The sequence below is a fragment of the Zalophus californianus genome, chromosome 2 (assembly GCF_009762305.2).
Source record: "Zalophus californianus isolate mZalCal1 chromosome 2, mZalCal1.pri.v2, whole genome shotgun sequence".
Lineage (NCBI taxonomy): Eukaryota > Metazoa > Chordata > Mammalia > Carnivora > Otariidae > Zalophus > Zalophus californianus.
In genome coordinates this window covers 110807349-110831702 of record NC_045596.1, presented here as the reverse complement: position 1 = coordinate 110831702, position 24354 = coordinate 110807349, and the positions used below count along the sequence as shown (strand labels likewise).

General features: G+C 34.3%; 1 protein-coding gene across 1 annotated transcript; it reads left to right on the top strand.

The window, feature by feature from the left end:
• The first annotated feature begins 1550 nt into the window (after nucleotides 1–1550).
• Nucleotides 1551–2233, top strand: LOC113924984 (transcription factor BTF3-like). Its single transcript, XM_035726237.1, has one exon. It carries the CDS (start codon nucleotides 1595–1597, stop codon nucleotides 2081–2083), a length of 489 nt encoding a protein of 162 aa, XP_035582130.1. The 5' UTR covers nucleotides 1551–1594; the 3' UTR covers nucleotides 2084–2233.
• Nucleotides 2234–24354: the final 22121 nt, after the last annotated feature.

The following is a 24354-nucleotide window of genomic DNA, read 5'->3' as shown; positions in this document are numbered from 1 at the left end:
TTTCTTTCCTGTGATTTTACCTGTGTACAACTTTATTGCCCTTTTTAATATTGATTACATGTCATAGATGATGTTATGTTTTATTTATACTCATTTTATTCTGTTATTCTTGGGATTTTATATATTTTCCTATGTTTATGAGTAAATTGTATTTGTTTTTTTTTTTAGAAAGTCACCTTTAAGGCCATATTTCATTAGCATGTTCATCTAATTTCCCATGTTACTCATATGTTATTTTGTTTCTAATATATAGGTTAAGCATTTGACATAACATTTTATATTTTAAAGTTTCAGGGAAAAAATCTTTTACATAAATTGTCAAATATTCAACAGAATATATCTTCTTTAAAAAAATACTGATATGACAGAAGCTAAGTTGATTTATTCATTTATTCAACAAATATCACTCAAGTAGCTTCTATATGCCAATACCATTCCAGGAATTTGCAATAGAGTAGTGAACAAAGTGAAGGTCTTATTCTCATCAAGCTCACAGTTGACTCTGAATTGATAAAATCTATGTATACTATTTGAATTGTATTAATGCACCTTAAATTCTTTTTTTTCATTTATCCCAGTTAAAAAAAATAGTTGATTTGCAATCCTGTGAGGTCTCACTAATTCAAGTTTTGTTTATAGTTTAATGCTAAGAATTACTCAACCTAATATTAATTATCATTTGTGGTAATATAATTCAGGCATGTATACTTTTCAGTATGTGAAAATTAACATTGGTGTTAGTGTTCTAGTTAACTCAGAGGGTATTTATTACATATTTTACTTCATTTGATGAATCCCAGGTGTGTCTCATTTACATAGGGTAAAAGAAAGTTTAACCCAAGTGGATTTTTTAAATAACTTTAGCCTCTTATACAGTGTGACCAAAGACACTCTGAAATATTTTTTTTCTTGGACCTCAACTGTAATGTGCTAAAAAGAACATTTGACAGGGTCAAGATTTATATTTGCCATAGATATTATTCAAGATTTTAAGAAAAGTAACCCACGGATTTCAAGGAAGTTTTAACATCATTATTGTTATATCAGCACAATGGTTTACTGTGCGAAATACAAATTTGGCTAAATTTATCTAGAACCTTGTATTTTGCCAAAATAATGAAAATATATCTAAGTAGCTCTCCATGTTCCACAAGGAACTTTTCCCTTTGGGCCCAAAGTGTTGTTTCCTATTACATATAACATAAATAAATAGGAGTCACAACGACCTAGTAGCCACCATAACACAAAAAGGTGCTAGATCTAATGTCAGAAATATAGTTCTGGGGCGCCTGAGTGTCTCAGTCAGTTAAGCCTCCAACTCTTGATTTCAGCTCAGGTCATGATCTTGGGGTCATGAGATCGAGACATGCATGGAGCTCTGCACTCCGTGGAGTCAGCTTGAGATTCTCTATTTCCCTCCGCCTCTCCCCTTCCCCCCACTCTTTTTCTCTCTATCTCTCTCTCAAAATAAATAAATAAAATCTTAAAAATAGAGGCGTCCCCACGTGTGTGCACCTAATCTCAGCTGGTCCGCCTGAGACCCCCTGAGCGCCAACCCTATTCCCCCGCGCGGTCCCATTTCCGCTCCAACAAGATGAAAGAAACTATCATGAACCAGGAGAAACTCTCCAAGCTGCAAGCACAAGTGCGCATTGGTGGGAAAGGAACTGCTCGCCGAAAGAAGAAGGTGGTTCATAGAGCGGCTACAGCAGATGATAAAAAACTTCAGTTCTCCTTAAAGAAGTTAGGGGTAAACAATATCTCTGGTACTGAAGAAGTGAATATGTTCACAAACCAAGGAACAGTGATCCATTTTAACAACCCCAAAGTTCAGGCATCACTGGCAGCGAACACTTTCACCATTACAGGCCATGCTGAGACAAAGCCGCTGACAGAAATGCTGCCCAGTATCTTAAACCAACTTGGTGCAGACAGTCTGACTCGTTTAAGAAGACTGGCTGAAGCTCTGCCCAAACAATCTGTGGATGGAAAAGCACCACTTGCTACCGGAGAGGATGATGATGATGAAGTTCCAGATCTTGTGGAGAATTTTGATGAAGCTTCCAAGAATGAAGCAAACTGAATTGAATCAACTTCTGAAGAACCTAAAACTTGAAGAAGTTACTGGGAGCTGCTATTTTATATTATGACTGCGTTTTAAAATTTTGTTCATGGATCTGATAAAATCTAGATCTCTAATATTTTTAAGCCCAAGCCCCTTGGACACTGCAGCTCTTTTCAGTTTTTGCTTATACACAATTCATTCTTTGCAGCTATTTAAGCTGAAGAAGCCTGGGAATAAAGTTTGAAACAAGGTTAATAAAGTTCTTTGCCTAGGAAAAAAAAAAATCTTAAAAAAAGAAAGAAAGAAAGAAAGAAAGAAAGAAAGAAAGAAAGAAAGAAAGAAAGAAAGAAAGAAAGAAAGAAAGAAAGAAAGAAAAAGAAAGAAAGAAAGAGAAATATAGCTCTACTGACCTTGTCCATTAATTCAGCCTGGATATTTGCCACTCTGGGCCTCACTGTTCTCAGGGGTTATCATTTATGGAATGAGATGTCTGTTTAGAAAATCTCTAAGTAATTGTAATTGACTCTAAAAGTCTATGATTATATATTACATGTAGACATGGATAGGTAGGTACACACATATAAAAAATAAAAGAAATGACTGGGGCACCTGGCTGGGTCAGTCAAAAGAGTATGTGACTTTTGATGTTGGGATCATGAGTTCGAGCCTCACGTGGGGTGTAGAGATTACTTAAATAAATAGAACGTTATAACTTTAGAAGTATAATCTAAAATATTGGTGTCTCTTCAAAGATTTTAATTAAAGTATCAACAGTTATAGTTGTCAGATAGAATTAAACTTCTCCATGCCTTGGAAGCAATATATGTTGTGTGTAAACAGAATATCTCTGGAATTAGATGTTTATTTATTAGCACAATCAGGGTGATGTCAATAATTAGATCATCGGGTTGCTATATTGTTTAAATGAGTTAGTATATGCAGAGGGCATTGAACTATGCCTGGTACACAATAAGCATGAATAAACATTAGCTCACATTATTATTTCCACCAACATCATAAAATTTACATTTTTTAGAGGTTTAATGTATTCTCACAACTGCCAGAGATTAGAACTCTGTTAACCAAGATGTAGAATCTCTCTTATTATCTACAAAAACATTGTTTACTTATTTACAACAATTGAAATAAGAATATGTGGTATCTTTGCTATATGGAATGTGGTTTTCCTGAGTAATAAGTTTGCTTTATAATATAATTGAGTGTTACTATCATTTTCTTCATATTTTAAAAGTATTTGCAACTTAAAAAAATCACATAAAATATATAAATATGTGCAGATTCACATATCAAAAATCTGACTGAATCAAGGTATTTAAGATGTGTGCACTTTTCTGTATGCTTATTATACTTCAATAAACCTTTTGCTGAAAAACAATTATTTCCTTAGCAAAATGCAGTATAAACTCAACATTAATAGAAATTGTAAAGCTGTGATGGAAAGCAGGTATACTGGTAGGAGGTAGAGAAGATTATTTCTTTCATATAACTAAAAAGTTGAGTTTTGTACATGTTAATTCTCAAATGAAAAATATCAGTGGTAATGAAATTTGCATGCCATTACCTTAGCCTTCAAATAGTAAAATCTCTGAAGAATTATATATTTAAGTGCTTTCTTGCAGGTCTACATTCTATTTAGCAATCTCAGAGAGCCATTCCCTTTTCTTAAGTATATGCTCCTCATTTTCATGGTAAAGAATCGTGTGAAAAATGCTCATGAGGAAAAATAGAATGGATATAGGTATAACATGTGATAGAAATATGAATATAATTGCTCTGGTTCTGAGTCATTTACTACATGCCCTAAAAAGACTTTTCTCAAGAAAAAGTTGAATGTGCATTTTAACTATACAGATTCATATATTTATCCAATTGTATTAAAGGAAAATATCTTGTTAATGTAGGTTTATATATATAAAATATATAAATATATGTAATGTAGGTGTGTATGTTATCAACAAATAATAGAACATAAAACATAATATATAACATATATTAAAATATATGTAATTTTTAATGATTTAATGGCCATATTCAATTCAGAAATATTATGAGACACATACACAACCTATATACCCTTAAAATAATTTATGTCTAAAAGAAGGAAATCATGATATATGTCTTGAATATTAAAATTTTATTACTTAAAACTTGTTAAAATTTAAGAGACTAACGTTCTATTGTACTTTATATATCATTCTGTCAAATGACTGTCATGTAATCAGCTCACAAGAATGATGAGAGAAATAGAAATTTTCTTATTCATAATATATGTATTATATCATTAATTCTACACCACAGGTGTTTTATATATTAACTTTTTTTATGTTTATAGGTGTTTTTTGATAAAGGTATACATTCAAATAAAGTTATCAAATTAGAGTAACATATTGGTTAATTCCTTTAGTTTTGCTATAGTATTTATCAATCCAAATCAGATCATTCTATTCTTTCTTAAACAAAACATCTGTCTAATGTTAATTTTTCTTAAGCAGTTCAGCAAGTAGTGTAATATTTAGGTACACAGGTTCCCAGGGATGCTAAATAAAATTTTACATTTGTATGATATTTGTATGTACATAAAGCCATTTCATATTAAAATGGCTATTTACAACAATGCTGGTATGAACGTGCCTGTTAGAGAAAAAGTGAATTTATATGGTGAAGCTATTGTAAAAATTATTACTGTATAGAGGATGTAGAACCTTATTTTTCTGGAAAATTTTTTTTCTTGTATGGTAACTGAAAAGAGCACAGTATTAGGTCCAGATGAAACTTGATTTTTATCCTTTGAGGATCATGCACTAACAACTTGACCTTGATCAAGTAGACATTGTTCTCCCAATATCCGTTTTGCCACCGATACCTGTGGGCCTTGATGTTTAGAAGTTCCGTTTCTTCAACAAAAACTAGGGAAAAAAATGTGCAACTTTTAATATTGTAGAGATTGTGAATTGTTATAAAATACTTCACTTATTGCAATGTATTTACAAAAATCATGAGTCTTTTTGCTCTTGAAGTTATCTAAGGGTGCACATGATGAATAGTATATAAATAGCATCCATTAATACATCTTTTAAGAATTACCATATCAGAGAGGGACAAAAGGGAATAAAAAAAGGGAGCTCCAGTCTCCTGTGTTCAAATAGTTAATATTATGTTAGGAAAAACAGACAACAAATATGTAAAAGAACCAATAATTATATACTTAGAACAAATTTTAAGTTCTGTGAATATAACAAACAAGGCACCCTGAGGGACATAAATTGGTCAGAGTGGGCACCATCCTTAGATCAGATCATCAAGACTTTTCTAAGGTGTTACCATTTCAATCGATATATATAGAGAGAACCACCCATGCAAAAAAAAAAAAAAAAGACCATTTTTTTGCCAAAATTCTTGGCGAGAATATGGAGAATTCGGAACCCTTGTGCACTGTTGGAGGGAAAGTAAAATAGTGTAAAAATTATAGAAAATAGTATAGGGACTCCTCAAAAAGTTAAAAATAGAATTGCCCTGTGGTCTAGCAATTCCACTTCTGGGTATCCAAAAGAATTAAAAGAGGTTCTGCAAGAGAGAGTTGTACACCCATGTTCATGGCAGCATTACTTAGGAAAAGCCAAAAAGTGGAATCCACCCAAATGACCGTGGATGATGAATGGATAAACAAAATACGGTATATACATACAATGAAATATCATTCAGCCTTTTAAAAAGAAGGAAATTCTGGTACATGCTACAACATGGATAAACCTGGAAGACATTATGCTAAGTGTAATAAGCCAGTCACAAAAAGATAAATACCATATGATTCCACTTGTATGAAGCATCCAGAGTAGTCAAATTCACAGAAAGTAGGATGGTGGTTGCCAGTAGTGGAGGGAGGGGGAAATGAGAACTTGTTCTTTAATGGGTACAGACTTTCAGTTTTTCAAGATGAAAAACTTCTGGAGATTTTTTTCTCAGCATTGTGAATATACTTGATACTACTGAACTGTACATTTAAAAATGGTTCATATGCTAAATTTCATGTGTATTTTGCCATTGTTTTAAGAAAAAGCATCATGATGATCATGTTTAAAACAAAGAGAACAGCATTAGTCAGTATCTAGAAGGGTGGGATGGAAACAAAACAACCTGGTACTTTCTAGGAACAAAAATCCAAAAGGTTAAGGACCCTCAATTGTTAAAGACTGTCCAAGGTCATAAAGAAGATATGGTATTTATACACAATGGAATATTATGCAGCCATCAAAAAATGAAATCTTGCTGTTTGCAATGACGTGGAAGAACTAGAGGGAATTATGCTAAGCGAAATGAGTCAATCAGAGAAAGACAAGGATCATATGATCCCACTGATATGAGGAATTTAAGAAACAAAACAGAGGATCATAGGGGAAGTTAGGAAAAAATGAAACAAGATGAAACCAGGGAGGGAGACAAACCATAAGAGACTCTTAATCTCAGGAAACAAACTGAGGGTTGCTGGAGTGGTGGGGGGTGGGAGGGATGGGGAGGCTGGGTGATGGACATGGGGGAGGGTATGTGCTATGGTGAGCGCTGTGAATTGTGAAAGACTGATGAATCACAGACCTGTACCTCTGAAAAAAATAATATATTTTATGTTAAAAAAAAAAAAGGAGAGAGTAGGAAGGGAAAAATGAAGGGGGGGAAATCGGAGGGGAGGACAAACCAAGAGAGACTATGGACTCTGAGAAACAAACTGAGGGTTCTAGAGGGGAGGGGGTCGGGGGATGGGTTAGCCTGGTGATGGGTATTAAGGAGGGCACATACTGCATGGAGCACCTGGTGTTAAACGCAAACAATGAATCGTGGAACAGTACATGAAAAACTAATGATGTAATGTATAGTGACTAACATAATAAAATAAAATAAAATAAAGATTGCCAAAGGTCTTGTGGGCCATTATTAAGACATTTAATATCACACAAAGCAAAATAAGAAATGTTGCAGATCAAGCAACAACTTGACAGATGATAGGTAGATAGATAGATAGATGATAGATATCTCCTCATCACCACCATCCCTCACTTCATATCTAGGGCAAATTTTGTTAGGAGACCTAGGGACAAAGATATTCTTAAAGATTAATAAAACTTGGGAGTAAGGAAGAAAAAACAAAGGAAAGGGAATGTACAGGATGAAAGGGGAAGAGGGAGAGTGGTATCACAGAGCCACAAGGCAGGAAGCAGAATCTGCAGGGGAATTTGGTCAGGATAGTAAATAAGCTTTTTAGGAAAAGTGTGTTTAATTTTCAGTTTTACATTGTTTGCATTGCCACTTAGTAAATGTTCCCCAGCTTCTGAAATCGTCAGTTAATCTGCAACAAGTACAAATGCCTTGTGTAAGTGTTTGAGAGAAAAAAAAAAACAAGGATCAGATTGGGTTTCTTGTCTGGTTCAATGAGGTACTAAGAAAACATAACAGCCAGATGAGTGAGATATATTTGAGAAAGGGAGTTCATCAAAAGCTGAAACTTCAAACCCTAGAGAATGAAACCCCTCAGGAAGTTACAACACTTTCAAGAAAGGCACTGGATTACCCACCTGACCTAAGTAAGGGTTCCTGAGCCGATCTAAATCTTAGAGGGCAGTGAAACTTAAGCTGACATGTGAATTTAAAGTAAATGAATAAAAATTAAGTCTTGAGGACTTCCTGAAGTATTATTTTTGCACTGTCTTAAGGACCTCTCAGGAGCACGTGTGTATAGTTCACAATGTTTACTCATGATTTGTGCTCAACAAATATTCTTTCGATAAACAGCTGAACACCAATAGCGATGTATTACCAACTAATGCCACTTTCTCCATGGTCTTCTACATTTGAAAACATTGTTTAATAAAATTTGCACCCACCACAACCTCCCACTTCAAAATCACACTCTGGGTGAAGACATGCTGCTTATTATTCTCATGTTAAGATCACACATCTTCAATTCCTCTCCACCTCAGGTACCCTATCCTTCTAATTCATTCAGATTTCTCCTCTCCTCCTTCATCCAGAACTTTTTTTCCTAAACAGTCTCTTCTCCTAAATCATATAATTTCCCTTTGTTATTGTGGTTTCCTCCTGCTTTCCATAAGAACATGTGTGAATGCATCAGTTAAATAAATAATAAGCAAAATATCTCTGAATTTTGTTAAGTTTTTCAGCTATATCCTTACTCTGGCCCTTTATTCTCAAATGTCTTGATAGAAAATGCTACTTAAAAAGCAGCCTCTAAATATGGTTATGTTTTATGTGTCATTAATTCCATAATGAGTATTAAAATAGCTCAATATATAGTCTTTTAGCAAAGGACCTTTATCAACATAGAAAGTTCAACAATATTCCAAATGTTTTCATAAGAGGTAATGTACTTCAACAGTTGGACTAAATATGTCTACTGAGCAGAGTTTCTATGAAAATCTATTGTATAACGATACAGCTCAGCTCATCCTTATTCCAGTCAATTGGCACATCTTTAACAAAAGACACATCTAGACATTTACAATACCTATGTAAGCTCAGGTAAGTTTAGCACTTACTTTTTTCTCTTGTAAATCATAGAAATTATATCTACTTTATAAGGTTTTAAATGAAGTTATATATATATATATATTATATGAGTCATCAGGCATAGAACTGATATTCAATGCATATTTTTATTAATTCATTGATTCTGTTTCTCAATTTAAGCTTCTGAGTGTAACTTTTTCCTTTTAAAAAACATGTTTTAGACTTAGAGATAGACAAAGGAGTCTGAAACCTATAGATAGAGGATAACTTTTAGTACGTGAAAATTTGGGAGGCCATACAAGGGTATTTTTCATACATCTAGCTTCCAAACTGCAGTAGAGAAGCCCTGATACATTATTTAGATGGAAGGGAACAGATTCACTTAAGTAGTTTAAAACAGTTATGTAGGAGAGGCTCAGTCTAACGATGTTGATGATTTATAGACCGAAGACAATGGGTCACAGAGACACAAATCATTGCAGGCTGGGGCCTCGGCTAGAAGAAGGCATTTCCGGGTGTCTCAGCTGCAGCATTTTGTCGATCTTCCCCCCAGTGGCTGCCACGACAATTACATAATCGGTGTGACTAGCACAGCGCTGAGAGGGTACGGTTATGTGCTAGTTTTCTTGGGGCTGGGGCTGAGCTCTGAACCTGAATTGTTTTACAAGCAGAGCATAATGCCTTCAGACTGAAACAGCTACTAAAAATCAGTGTACAGCATTAGAGAAAAAAGTAAGAATTACTTTAAATTAATTGTGGTATAGAATTCACAAAAGAAATGAGAGGCTCCAGAACCAGTATGCATTTATTAGTTAGGTAGCTTCACTATCCAGGTCATATCATTTTATCTACAGCATTTTAAAAATCGCTTTTCTAAACTATCTAACCTCAAGTGAGGCAGGTAAAAACTAATATATGGCTTACATGCATATTAGGTAATAATGTGATGTGATCCTTTGCTTACTAATTACAAATTTAAACTTTAAAATTATCAGTTATTTTGTTTTCTTCAACTACTTATTTTGCTGTACATTAAAAAAACACTTGAAGGAATATTTAAATATACAAGATAAGAAAAATTTTCATTGTAAAATTAAGAATCGTGCTACATCAATTCTAAGAATATTGGAAATATTAATCATTTAAAAAATGGGTAAACCATGTTTGTTCTACCTTTAAGTGACTCTAGCATACATGCATCTAACCTACACAAACACTTATAATGTGTCAAATAAATCATGAAGTTTAAAATAATTGTAATGACTAGAATGAGTCTGTATTCAAATACATTTTAAAGTATGGATTTCTTGAAGTACAAATACAGATTTACAAAATGTTTATTTTTGTAAAAGTAATTCTGTTTGCTAATTTTAACAAATGTATTTTCTTTGTAAAAAGAAAATTCAGGAAAATATTAAGATGATATTCTCAATACTTAGAGAATCAGTAATATTTTAGTACATATTTTTCCACCAATATATGCTACTTATACACACACACACATATACATGCAACTATATATGATTTTAAAATGACATAATATAAAAATTTTACAATGCTTGGTTTTTCACTCAGTATATTAATGAACATTTTCTGTGTTTCTAAATATTCTTCTAAGTTGTAGTTTTTAATGGCCGATATGATCTTATCACATGCAGATACTGTACTTTGACCAATCTCTTGTTAGACATTTGAATTTGTATCAGTCCTTCACAAAATTATGCAATAAAATTTCTATTTAAGAAATAATCCAAAATCTGTAAGAAGATAGAAGAGTGATAAATTGAACTTCATGAAGATTAAAACCTTGTTGTTCTTGGTAAGGCACTGCTAATACATAAAAAAAGGAAGGTAAGGATTGGGAGAAAACGTTTGCGAATCACGTATCTGAGTATCTAGGATATACGAGCAATCTTAATAACAACCCAGCCAAGCAGTGGGTAAAAGATATTAGAGACATATTACCATGAAGAAATTAGAGTGACAAATAAGACCATAAAAATATGTCCAACATCATTAGCCATTGGGCAAATAAAAATTAACACCATGATGAGCTCCCACTACATACCTATTAGAATGTCTAGAAAAAACAGAAAACATTCTGACAATACCAAGTGCTAATGATATGGGGACCTCGTTCACTTACATATTGCTGTTTGGAATAAAAAATGGTACAGCCATGCTGGAAAATTGTTCGGCAGTTTCTTAAAAATTAAACCTACACTTACTTTATGACCCAGGAATTCCAATCCAGAATATCTACTCTACAGATGTAAAAACTTACTTTCACACAAGAACCTGCATAAAAAATGTTTATAGCAGCTTTGTTCATAATTGCTAAAACCTGGAAATAGCCCAAATGGTCTTCAGTAAGTGAATAGGTTAACATACGTTGGCATATCCAAGCAATTTAATAATACTCAGCAGTAAAAAGGAACAAACTTTTGATACAAACTATAACTTGGGTAAATTCCATAGGCATTATGCTGAGTGGAAGAAGGATAACCCCGAAGATTACTTACTCAATACTTCATTTACTTGACATTCTCGAAAAGTCAAAATTGTAGTGTTGGAGGACACATTAGTAGTTGCCAGAGGTCATGGGTGGGGGGAGGGAATGAATATAAAAGGATAGCACGAGGGAGTTTTAGGGATGACAGAATTATTCTGCATCCTGATTATGGTGGTGGTTACAGGCGTTACGTGTGTGTTAACATTTTCAGAACTTCACTCCATAAGGAAAAAAGTCAGTTCTGTTCTTTGAATATTAAAAAAAAAAAAAAAATTCTTTCAGTCACAACATACTTACTAATAATGCTTTAAACAGTGTGGCATCATGTTAAAAAATATACATATTTGCATCACTTAATATTGCCTATCACCTTTGGTTAATTGAAATGGAGTTAATGAGCCAAAAGACATTATAAATTTTTATTTTTATATTTTTAAAGATTTTTATTTATTTGACAGAGAGAGACACAGCGAGAGAGGGAACACAAGCAGCGGGAGTGGGAGAGGGAGAAGCAGGCTTCCCGCTGAGCAGGGAGCCCGATGTGGGGCTCGATCCCAGGACCCTGGGATCATGACCTGAGCCGAAGGCAGACGCTTAACGACTGAGCCACCCAGGTGCCCTGACATTATAATTTTTGTTTTTAAATAAAAACATATTTGTTGGGAATTTACACTTACCCTAAAGTATGTGACATTGTCCATTTCTTGTACTTTCACCAACACGAAATCTTAGTCTTTCATTTTTGCCCTGTTTTAGGCAAAACCAAACTATAAGTACATTTATATTTGTTTGCTTACTACTGAGGCTGATGTTTGATTTTATATTCTAGGCCATTTGTACCATTCTCACTATTTTCTTTTCTTCTGTGACATTTTATGAAGAACATTTCTACCCTAGAAGAATTTGGTATAACCTATTCGTTTGGCATTGCTTTTGCCTCCAGTGGTCAGGAAATTTTAATTTGTTTTGAACCATTCACTAAATGAAGATGCACAATTAGGCTGCTACTTGGAAGACATAACTTCCTGCATGTTATTAGTCGTTTATGTCTCTCTCATCTGCTTGGCCTTGAATAACAGTGCTGTGAGCTGTCAGTGACTACTGCACAAGCTGGGAAATTACACCGTGAAGCAAATTTGATTGTACTTGAAAGGACTTTCCACGGGACAAAAGCATAGATCTCTCTTCACACAATTTTGGACTCGTGCTAATGACTCATACTGTTGCAGGGCAGCTGCCAAGAAATGGTGTAAGAGGCCTAATGAATAGAAAAGCTATACTGCCTGAGTTCTGCTCCGGAGCATTTTAGCACCTGGATCATAGAGTGGCATGTAAAATCAGAAGTCTGACTAAATTGGTTCACTCTCCTACTCTGGGACCCAGCACAAATTCTTTTATTCCATAACATGAACAGGTTATTAGAAATTTTTGCACAATTCATTACAGGAGGTTACACGTTTCTGTTTAGGAAAGAACTGGAAATTTCCTTGAATGGCATTCTGAACATTCGGAAGTACCCTCAGACATCATCTGTAATTTTTAATATATTTATTAATAGACCTCTTACTGAATGCGTGTGTGTGTGTGTGTGTGTGTGTATATTTAGGTGTGCCCTGAGGGCAAAGGACACAAAACATTGGAATTGAAGGTGGACATCTCCCTAAAGTCCCCTAGTTTTGATTGTTGCTATGACCACAGGTCCGATTTGAAGGTGTATGTCTTAACAGAAGCAGATAATAAATTTGTATAATATTATGCAGCCTTTGCATTTAGACATGCTAAAATTATTGGATTTTTTTCGAGGTCTTTGGGAAAAGCAAAAGAGCTATTTCAGTATTTGTGGTGACAATTTAAAATAAAAATTCTTTTCAAGGGAGCACTTCTATGGAAATGGTTTATTAGTTTCAGCAAAAGTTTAACATATTTTCCATTTACTGTTTGCAACATTTGACATCTTTGGTTGTCAAGGCAATAGGTATGATTGTCATATAAATAAAAAGCAGTAGAAATAATGATTATATATTTATATGAAACTAGTCTCATGACTGGTATTTCTTTTAAGAAAAACAGAAAATTATAAAGGTAATTAAGAAGAGTTATTTATAGGGCACCTGGATGGCTCAGTCAGTTAAGCGTCTACCTTTGGTCATGATGGGGGAGGGCAGGTCCCTGCTCAGCAAGGAGTCTGCTTCTTCTCCCTCTGCTCCTCCCCCTGGATTGTGCTCTCTTGTGCTTTCTCTCTCGCTCTCTCTCTCAAATGAATAATAAAAACTTAAAAAAAAAAAAAGAAGAGTAACTTATAAGTATGTCTGTTATTACTTAGTTATGACCCCCTTAAAATAATTTCTGGAAGAAATAATTTATCATTTTCTAAATAACATGGATAAATTAATACCAAAACTTTCCTCAACTGTCTCTTTAGGTTCAGTAAATTATAGCCACTGAAGTAAAATATACTGTAGAAAAAGATCATGTTTGACTGCCTTCAGCATGGTCTCTCATACCCACCCTCTTGTCATTCATCTTCAAGACATCTGCCTCAGGTGCCCCCCTGAGCAGAGCCCTATCCCCATCACCCCTGCTGCCCGATCTAGTTTCTTAATCAACAACATAGTCAAAACATCATTCAGTCTTCAGTGCCATGCTTTGACTTCCCAATGGAGGTTCTTAGCTTGACAACTTATCCACTAATTATGTTCACAGTGTATTCAACTGCAAATTCATGTAATATGTAATATTCAAAGTTTATTTTCCTGAAGACAACAATCCTACCTTTGTTGCTATGAAAGTTGATATCCGTTTTAAACCACATCTATATAAGGCAGATACTGTGCCACCTGTGGGTATGGATTTACAACATGAGTTGGCATTCATGGTACATTTAGCCCTCCAATAATATCCACGTTATTGCTTATACTTAATAAAATTATCAATGATAACAAATAATGCTATTACTGAATTCTGAGGATGTGAAAGTGCAGTAAACTATTAAACCAAAGTTTTTAGTTAATATACAAAAAATGGAAAAGAAAAAAGTTAATAAATTATATAAATGTTAAAATGGATAAGCTCATTAAAAACCCATTACTTCTATTGCAATATCAGTAAAAGCTTAATAGGTTGTGATTATAGGCCAATTTTCCAGCTGAGTCTTCTTGTTCTTGCAAAATGTAAACAGGAAGAAAAAGCAGTTTGACATCAAAAAACTGTGGTACAACCAGATTTAATTCTACTTTAAAAAGATAAGCTAAGTCCGGCACACTTTATTTTTCATTAATTTTTAATCTTTTACATTTGATACAGATGCAAGATTTTATGTACGTAAGATGTATGTATGAAGTCACATGTATGTGGCCACATATTCTTACAACAGTTGCTTAGCTACGTTGATTATGATCTTCATGTGGTAGAATGGCTATAGTAATATGGACCTTTCTCCCACTGATTTTTCACCCATTGCTACTTTACCATGTGTGGTGTGATTATCAAACTGCTTGTTGGACAAACACTTAACAACAAACACTGTTCAGAACCACCATCAAAAAAACAAACAACAAAATAAGGATATAATTTCTTACAACTGCCTGGCACATTCAGCTGCTGTTATTTCTCAGACAATTCAAATTGAACTGAATTTGTGGAGCCTGATTGAGTTTTAAAACACTTGTTTCCTTAACTTTTGATTATTTTCTAACCACAAAATAGTAACTACCATTTATATCACCCCACTACGATATCTCCATCCATCATATTTGTATTAAAAAGAATGGCATTTTGGTGATAACATGATAAAAGTGTTCTATGATTTTTTTATCAGCTATCTTGACTTGCAACTTAAAGTTTAGTAAAATTCATAGGTTGTATTGAATGGATTTTAAGTATGCCAAACATGGCATTTATGACAAAGCTTCACAATTTTAAACATCTTCATTTTATCTGATACATGAAACCAAACTTGCTGCTCACTTTCCAAAGAACATACAGATTTTAGATACTTAATTTTTGTAACCTGAATAAAATGCCACAATATTTTAAAGCTGTTCTTATCATCATTACTATCAAAACAAGTGGTAATGGACAGGATGTGATAACTTGGTATATCTCTGTTCTCTATGGCTTAAAAACCCTTGTGAGCATATTTTCAGTATTCCCAGAAGATGTGACAAACTAAGCAAGAGATTAACATTACTTAAACACCTTGAAGACATTAACAACCATTAGCAGAAAAGAACTCTCCTAAGCAAATTTCAGTATCACAACATTTGAAAATATTTTAAGGTTAATCAAAGTTTATTTTGAAAGATTAGAGAACACTGTAGATATGCCACTGTTGTAATTTTATTTATCCAGGTTTCTATGGATGAAGGTTTTCCTAAAGTACACACAAAATAAAAGGTGTGATTAGGAACATATGATTTTGAGGACTTGGCCTAACACTATGTAAACTGAGAAGAAGCTTACTGGGAAAAAATATTAATGTATAGTCTTCACTTTGACCCTGAACATAGCATATGATATTCTAAGGAAACAAGAATTTAAAGCTAAATCTGTCATGTTATTCATTTGTTCATGAAACATGTTACTAGTCAATATAATAGGCATAATTACTTCAAATTCTTTATCCCAAGATGCAGATCTTGAGACATTTTACTATCGATGTTAGAAAATAGAGCTTCACTAGTTCACAGTGCAATAGACTTATCTGAGATCCTTCAGAGAAATGGATCTTTATTAAAATGAACAACCATAAGACTACATTAAATATTCCAACCATACTATATTAATTAGAGACACAGCTAAAGCAAAACAAAACAGAAAGATTAAAAATATTAAATGGAAAACAGTATACCATGAATATGTCTAAAAATAGAAATTAGGTTATGATCATTTCAATGAGACAAAATAGCAAATAGCTCTATACCAAAAAAAGGAGATTTTTATATTAATGAAAGATTCAATCAACCAAGAAGATATAATAGCTTACTGTGCATATTAAAACAAAGCATTGAATATGTTAAAATTATTATAGGGCGCCTGGGTGGCTCAGTTGGTTAAGCGACTGCCTTCGGCTCAGGTCATGATCCTGGAGTCCCAGGATCAAGTCCGGCATCAGGTTCCCTGCTCAGCGGGCAGTCTGCTTCTCCCTCTGACCCTCCTCTCTCTCGTGCTGTCTGTCTCTCATTCTCTCTCTCTCTCTCAAATAAATCAATAAATAAATAATCTTTAAAATATTCCTCAAAAGAAATTATCAAATTAAAAAAAACATTGAAACTAGGGCTGCTGGGTGCCCGGGTGGCTCAGTAGGTTAAGCATCTGCCTTTGGCTCAGGTCGTGATCCCTGGGTCCTGGGATGGAGGCCGCGTCAGGCTCCCTGCTCAGCGGGGAGTCTGCTTCTCCCTCTGCCTGCTGCTCCCCCTGCTTGTGCTCTCTCTCTGTGTCAAAGAAATAAATAAAATCTTTAAAAAAAAAAAGCCATTAGGCTGCCAATAAATATTCAGAGTGTGGAAGGCCATATAATGCTATACTCTTGAACGTGTTTGGGCAGTCTTGGGCTTGAGTCCCAAATCTGCCCTTACTCAATGTGTAACCGTGGGTAATTTACTTCACCTTACATAGGCATGGATAATGCTTAGCATAATCTCTGTACAAAGACACCCAGGAAATAGTAATTATTAACACATTTATCAGAAGAAAGTATATACCTTTAAGGAGATCAACTTAAAAATAAGAAAGGCTGAAAAAAAATGTAAAAATAAGGAAGACTGGAAATAAATGAACTAAATATTCAACTCAAGTACATTTAAAGAAAAAATGCATTAAAAAAAAGGGGCATTAATAAAGGTAAAAGGAGAAATTAATGAAAAAGGTGACTGAAGTACCCATTGATTTGTTCAATAACATTTAAAATTCTTTCTGTGGAAAGATCAATAAAATAGACAACTCAGAAACTCTTAAATCTAAGAACAGAATCCACTAAGGAAATATTAGAAGTGAATACACAAAAATGCTTTAGCTGTCCTCTACATCAATAGTAACATGACAGAGAGTATGATGGGAATAAAAGAATACGTTCAAAAGAGCTAGGGTAACTCTAAAATATTTATGATTAACCTTAACAAATAGCCTGCCAAACAAAATATAAGAACATGAAACTATAGAGGATACATACCAAGAACTGATTACATGAAAACGCACGTTAAATTTCAAGATGTGAATGTAAAATATTTTAGATATTTTATTTTATTTATTATTTTTTAAAGATTTTATTTATTTATTTGAGAGAAAGAGAGAGCGTGAGCATGGGGAGGGTCAAAGGGAAAGGGAGAAGCAGACTCCCCGCTGAGGGGGGAGCCCAAGGCTTCAAAAGTAACACCTCTTCAAATTTAAATTACAAACTGTGAGAGAGAACTTGTTCTCCCACATTTGAAAAATAAAGTTATTACATCAAGGGATATAAATAATATTTGTGCTAGAGTAGTCATATAGATCATAACAAAACTGTATAATTTTTAGATGTTATTCAAGTTTAGTGGACTTTGTATATCAGTGGAAAGCAGTCTGTTCTACTCAATAAATGAATGGTCAATTTAATTTGGGAAAACAAACTCATAAAGAGCACAAAAGTCAGTTCTAAAACTTTTCTGTTATGAAAGTAAATCAGAAATCATAGCATACAAAATTTAAAAATAATTATAAGAAATATTTTTATGATCTTAGTTTCGGGACGTTTTTCTAAGCAAAACATCATACCAAGATTTATAGTTGGAAATAAATTTACTTATTTAATTGGATTAACAATTTAAGCCTTTTATCTACCTAAAGACCTCAAAAAACTTCATGAACAGTGTCAGAATTTGAGAAAATATTTAAAACATAAACAACAGCAAAAGAACTAAGATACATTACTTATAAATCTCTCCAACACATCAAAATACACATACACACCCCCACACATACACACATAAAGTAGCAGAACACATGCTGGGAGTGTACATATCAAATTGTTCACCATGATTATTTACTTCTATGAAAGGAAATGATTCAAAAGGAAGAAAATTTGAAAATGTTGGACCCTTAATTATTTATCTTATGCTTTATTATTATTTAAGTTATAACTGTGAATTTTATACAAAATTTAAAAGAAGGTTAATATCAATTATTAGAAACTGGGAAATATTCAATATTTTCATTGACCTTTGAGCAAAAAATAAAACAGGTTGCCCCTCCTCAGCATATCAAAAGTAAAATGGCTAAAAAACAAAGAGAGCAAATGGCTGGAAAGCAGACAGGAAAATGAATAGATTACCAAAGAAGCAACAGCTAGACTTAAGCTGGCCTCAATTTAAACAGTGGACATCAGAAATCAATATTAGAATATCTTCAAGGTTTGGGGCACCTGGGTGGCTCAGTGGTTAGGCGTCTGCCTTCAGCTCAGGTCACGATCCCAGGGTCCTGGGATTGAGCCCCATGTCCAGCTCTTGCTCAGCGGGAGGCCTGCCTCTCCCTCTCCCACTCCCCCTGCTTGTGTTCCCTCTCTCACTGTCTCTCTCTCTCTCTGTCAAAATAAATAAAATCTTTAAAAAAAAAATCTTCAAGGTTTAAAACCAATAACTAAGAATTCTATCTTTACTTAAATACTCCCAAAAAATGGAATAATTTTTTTTTCAGACAAACAATATCCGAGAAAGTATTTCACCACACACTTTAAGTGAAGGTCATATTCCCAAGTGAAAGTCCTAAGATTAAAGGAATAAAGATAAAACAGAAGGGTAAATATATGGATGGATAAACATTAACATTAATAATAGGAGCTCAAAATATATATACTAACACTAGATTATACGTAACGAGGATCCTTATAAATCCTTGCATTGCATGAAAGGGGCAAAATGCCAGCATCTGAGAAGTTGATGCGTTGAAGAGTCATAATCTCGTTAAGAGTGCAATCACTAAAAAAGAGTGAAAGAGGGTGTACCTACCAAGTTAAGAGGAGAGAGACAATGATGATAAGGTTATCATCATTGGGAACAGAACGCCGCAACGACCACTGGTGCATGTTTGCTCAGACTCCGAGATCTCTGAGAAAACTCGAGATTGCAGGGTTAAAAATAACCCGAAAGGATTAGAGTGAAATGCCCTTGGAACATGTGTGGTCAGTTCTAAAGTGTGCAGCGGAAGATGTTTAGTAGATAGGAAGCCAGCTGTAAACCGCACACTGGGCACTCCCCTCTTTGTTCCCTTGTCTTGTAAATTCTGTTTTAAAGATTCTTACGTGCTTGACTAATCCTGTATACGTGGAGGCATGTGCCTTACTACGCCCCTGCTATAAATCATTATAGATCTATGTCGCTGTAGAAGGTATATAAGAGTATGGAAAATAAACCTCGGCGCCTTGGGCTGTTAGCTCGGGGTCCCCTGTGTCTCTTTTTCTCAGTTCCTTCACCGCCCTAAGTCCCCGACCCTCAAAGATCGACAATAACCCAACCGTCAAAATTAATGTGAGGAGGGAGAGTAAAAGTAGCATAATATGGAGAAGCAGAAAGCAAACTGTGAGTAGACTTTGAAACAAAATTGTAACTACGTTAAAGGTAAATGGACTTTTCAATTCAATTGTAAGATAAAGAATGTTAGAACAGATAAAAGGAAAGCCAAGTTATGTTATGCTTATTAAGATTCATATCAACAGGGGCACCTGGGTGTCTCAGTTAGTTAAGCATCTGACTCTTGGATTTGGCTTGGGTCCTGATCTCGTGGCTCATGAGATTGACCCCCACATCAGTCTCTGCACTCAGCGGGAATCTGCTCGGATATTCCCTCCCTCTGTCCCTTCTTCTGCTCACTCTCGCCCTCTCTCAAATAAATAAATCTTTAAAAAAAAGATTCATATCAACATATAACAATACAGAGAGTTTGATTGTAAAATGAAGAAATGGAATGCTTTAAACACTAACCAAAACCTCATATAGTTTTATTAATATGAGATAACGTTGATTTTAAAACAAATATTTCCAAGGAGTGAAAAAGTATAATGCTAAAAGTTCATTTTATTTGGAAGATACAACAATTATATATCTGTAACCTAATAATATAGTCACAAAAAATATAAAGCAATATTGCCAAAAATAAAAATAAAAAATGGAAAAAGTCATAATCGTAGTAGATCTTAACAGAGCCATCTTAAGAATTGATAGAACACTAAAAATAAGAAAGCATATAAAACTTTGAAATTATGTTTAACAAATTTGACTACACTGATATATGCTGAGCAAAGCATCTCACAACTGAAGACTATGCATTCTCTTCAAGTATGCACTAAAAAATTGCTAAAGTTGACCATATGCTTGAACAAACAGGAAGTCCCAATGAATATAAAAACAATTCAAATTGTACATTTGTGCAATTAACTAGAAAACAATAATGAAATTTAATTAGAAATATCCAAACACTTTAATATATGCTGCTAAAGTAACACGAGGTCAAAAAAGTCGTAATGGAAATCGGAAAACATCAGGATCTTAATAGCAATGAAACACAACGGGGGCTTCTGAGCTGCTGACGGTATTCTAATTATCCTCCTGTATACGGGGCTGGCTGCATAATTTGTGAGGCCCAGTGCAGAATGAAAATCTGGGGCTCCTTGTTCAAAAACTATTATTAATTTCAAGATTGACAGTATAGCATTAAGCTAAGCATGGGATCTACTAAGAGCGTGACAAAACCCATGAAGCTGACCTTGCCTCTACATTTGTTTTGTAGTAAGTCACTTTTCTCTATGTGTGATGGACTTCACAATAAAAACATATATTTTTAGGGGCACCTGGGTGGCTCTGTCGGTTGAGTGTCTGACTCTTGATTTCAGCTCAGGTTGTGATCTCAGGGGCTTAGGATGGGGCTCCCCACTCAATGCAGAGTCTGCTTGTCCCTCTCCCTCTGCTCCTCCCCACACTCTAGTGCTCTCTCCCTCTCTAAAATAAATAAATGCCATCTTTTAAAAAATTGTATTTTTTTTAAAAAATACTGAGGTAAGTATCCAGGCAAATAAAATAAAGTTGCCTATAATAGGAAACAAAGTACAACTTTGAGTTCTGAAGACTTATATCCTTTCCCCACTATCAAATGAATATCTATATTTCACCCTATTTTTTCTGTTTAAACATTTTGTTTCCCAAGATAAAACCAAAGGCAGAGCAGCTTGTAAGCAATCCTCACACCAAGTGTCTTGAAGGTTATGTCATCCCAAAAGATGACTATCTAGAAAGCCCTATAGAAAGTTTTGGGACTAAATAAGGAAATGTATTGTATTTGTAATGGAAAAAGAGGAAGAGTAGAATGAAATAAAAAAAAATATATATATATATATTTCTTAGCAATCCATTTCTTGACATCATATTCAGTAAGTGGCATTTACTAAAATGCTAAGGACACATATATATATTTTCAAATTTCTACTTAATTGTGAGGACATAAAAATAATGCTTTGATACGTGACCTCTTTTTAATATTTGCTAAAATCTTCTTGCAAGAAGTATCAGGTGTGCAGATCAGAGAAGTGATAAATAGCAAGGTTTTTACTCTACTAAGTAATCTTTCACCTCTCTTGCATAAAATGAGGTATTCGCTTTCTAAATAAATCCAAGTGAGCATCAGTCTAGGTTACAAGAAGGAAAAAGAAAATACCATGAGGAAGTTGGTGAATTTTGTCAAATTTCACTGCTGAAAATTATATATATATATATATATATAACATACTATTTATATATAATATGCTATTCAATTTTGTTTTATTCATCTCTTTCACTTAGCAGCTAGTTTGGAAGGTAAAGCATCTGTACTAATAAACTTACATGTGTTGATTTCTCCCAAATACACGGTTCATATAACACAAATGAAAACATTTTCTATTGCCTGGAAAAAGTGTCACAGAATAACTGAACAATGACATATCTTTGAAATAATAGACGACTGAATTTAAGAAGGGAAGCTAATATAGATGCAATATCATGTATATACAAAGGACCAAATACTGAGTGAATTTCATCCCATGGAAGGCATTTTTCTATCTGCACGATTTCAAATTTACTAATCCCTAAACTGTTTAGGATTCTATGTAATATAGAAAAATATGAGCAAAAAAAGAAAGAAAAAATCTGAGCAAAAGATTACATATTACTGGGGTTTTGCACAAGATATAAAAGTTCTGAAAAAAGGGGGAATTTAAATTTTACATATAAAATGTTACACATCTTTTCTATTTACAATATGATTTAAATTTCACCTACCCATCCAATCATCCTTTCAACAGATACTTTTAAGTAGCTGTTAAAAAGTATAGATGAGGGCGCCTGGGTAGCTCAGTTGGTTAAGTGACTGCCTCAGCTCAGGTCATGATCCTGGAGTCCCGGGATCGAGTCCCACATCGGGCTCCCTGCTCGGCAGGGAGTCTGCTTCTCCCTCTGACCCTCCCCCTGGCTCGTGTTCTCTCTCAAATAAATAAACAAAATCTTTAAAAAAATAAAAAAAGTATAGATGAATCAGATATCATTTAAACAAAGTGACCATTACTAGGAGGTTGAAAAAATGTAAATAAAACCAGTAGTAGAAATAACTTATTCTTTATTGAAAATTTAACGTATACTGGTGTTTTGCCAAATATTTACACACACAATTTAAAGTAATGTATCTACAACCATCTTAGATGTGGCAGAGGGAAAAAAACAAACACCCCCAAAAATCTTGCCTGATATCACCAAGCATATAACTTACAGAAGAAGAATTCAAATCTTCTGCCTCCAGGTGGTGCTTTAACCATTTTGTTAGATTCCTGTGCCAAAGTAAGATGGCCCTCACCTAAAGAGTGTTATGATTGTGGCAGACATTTTGTTTTGCTTACCTTCCCTTTGGACTAAGAGATGACAGGACCAGGAACCAGGATGATTAAGCATGATCCACATTCTTATCCATGCTCCCTTACAGCATTGGTGACCTTTATTAAGTCAGGTAAATTCTAATCACCTCACTTTTCTCAAAATGAAGATATGTAGCTATGTCCCCCTTTTGTTTCCTTCTTGACATGAAAAGTAAGAATTTACTAAATAGATAACTGTTAAATCAGAAATACATCTGTTGCCAGTTAACAATAATACTATGTTTCCTGATCATACCACCTCCATAGTCATTTTTTTTTTAAAGATTTTGTAGTCATTTATTATTTAACTACAAAGTGGGACGTCTGGGTCGCTCAGTTGGTTGACCTGCCTTCGGCTCAGGTCATGATCCCAGTGTCCTGGTATCGAGTCCCACATGGGGCTCCCTGCTCAGCGGGGAGTCTGCTCTCCCTCCCCCACTCCCCCCGCTTGTGTTCCCTCTCTTTGCTGTCTCTCTCTCTGTCAAATAAATAAATCTAAAATCTAAAAAAAAAAAAAACTACAAAACAATTGTCAGCCCTCCTCTTGCTTTCAAGGTGTTTTTAAACACCATTTCTCCCATAGTGCATCTCCAGTTCACACTTTACTCAAGAAACTGTACATATATTGCTTTATTTTACTATATAATTGCTTTATTATACTGTATTGACTCTTTTTGCTCTCAATCACTATTGACCAGAGTTAGCATATCTGTTCTACTTTTTCATGATACCATATTTGACGTTTAAAATAGTGTGTTGTTAACATATAATGAAATAGGCTTTAAAACCATAGTTATAATCTTCTTTTATTTTTTCATTAGAACTTAATTGCATTTCACTCCAGTATCTTATTTTCCTCCTCTATTGCAGACATCACTATGACTTTTAACACACTCTCTCTGTAAAAATGTATTTCTAAAGGAGGGCAGAAGTGAAAGAAGAGAAAGGATTAAATAGTTTCACATTTTCTTACCACCGACAAAAGGGCAAACACATCCCAACATCCTCCTGGGGAGAAATGCCTGGTCTTTCCCTCCTGGGTTCTCAGTGATAATCAGTGTATTTTCTTCCTTACTTAATACTTAATAACACTTGAACTATTTCATTGGTCTGCAAACAGGAATCTGTGTGCAGGAGGAGGAAACTAAGTTTCAAGGATGCTGGAATTGATCCAAGTCCAAACTTAATGTGATATTGGATCCACCTTTTCTAAGGGTAAATTGGCCACGTGATTACTCTTCATTCACCCCAAATCTACCTTTCTTGCCCCCTGTTTCCTTTAGGGCTCTTACTCTTACATATGAATATTACAAAAGCTTCCCTCAAGTCTGATCA

What these genes read in the sequence shown, in the direction of transcription:
- LOC113924984 (XM_035726237.1), top strand. Translation starts at nt 1,595, where the DNA reads ATGAAAGAAACTATCATGAACCAGGAGAAACTCTCCAAGCTGCAAGCA.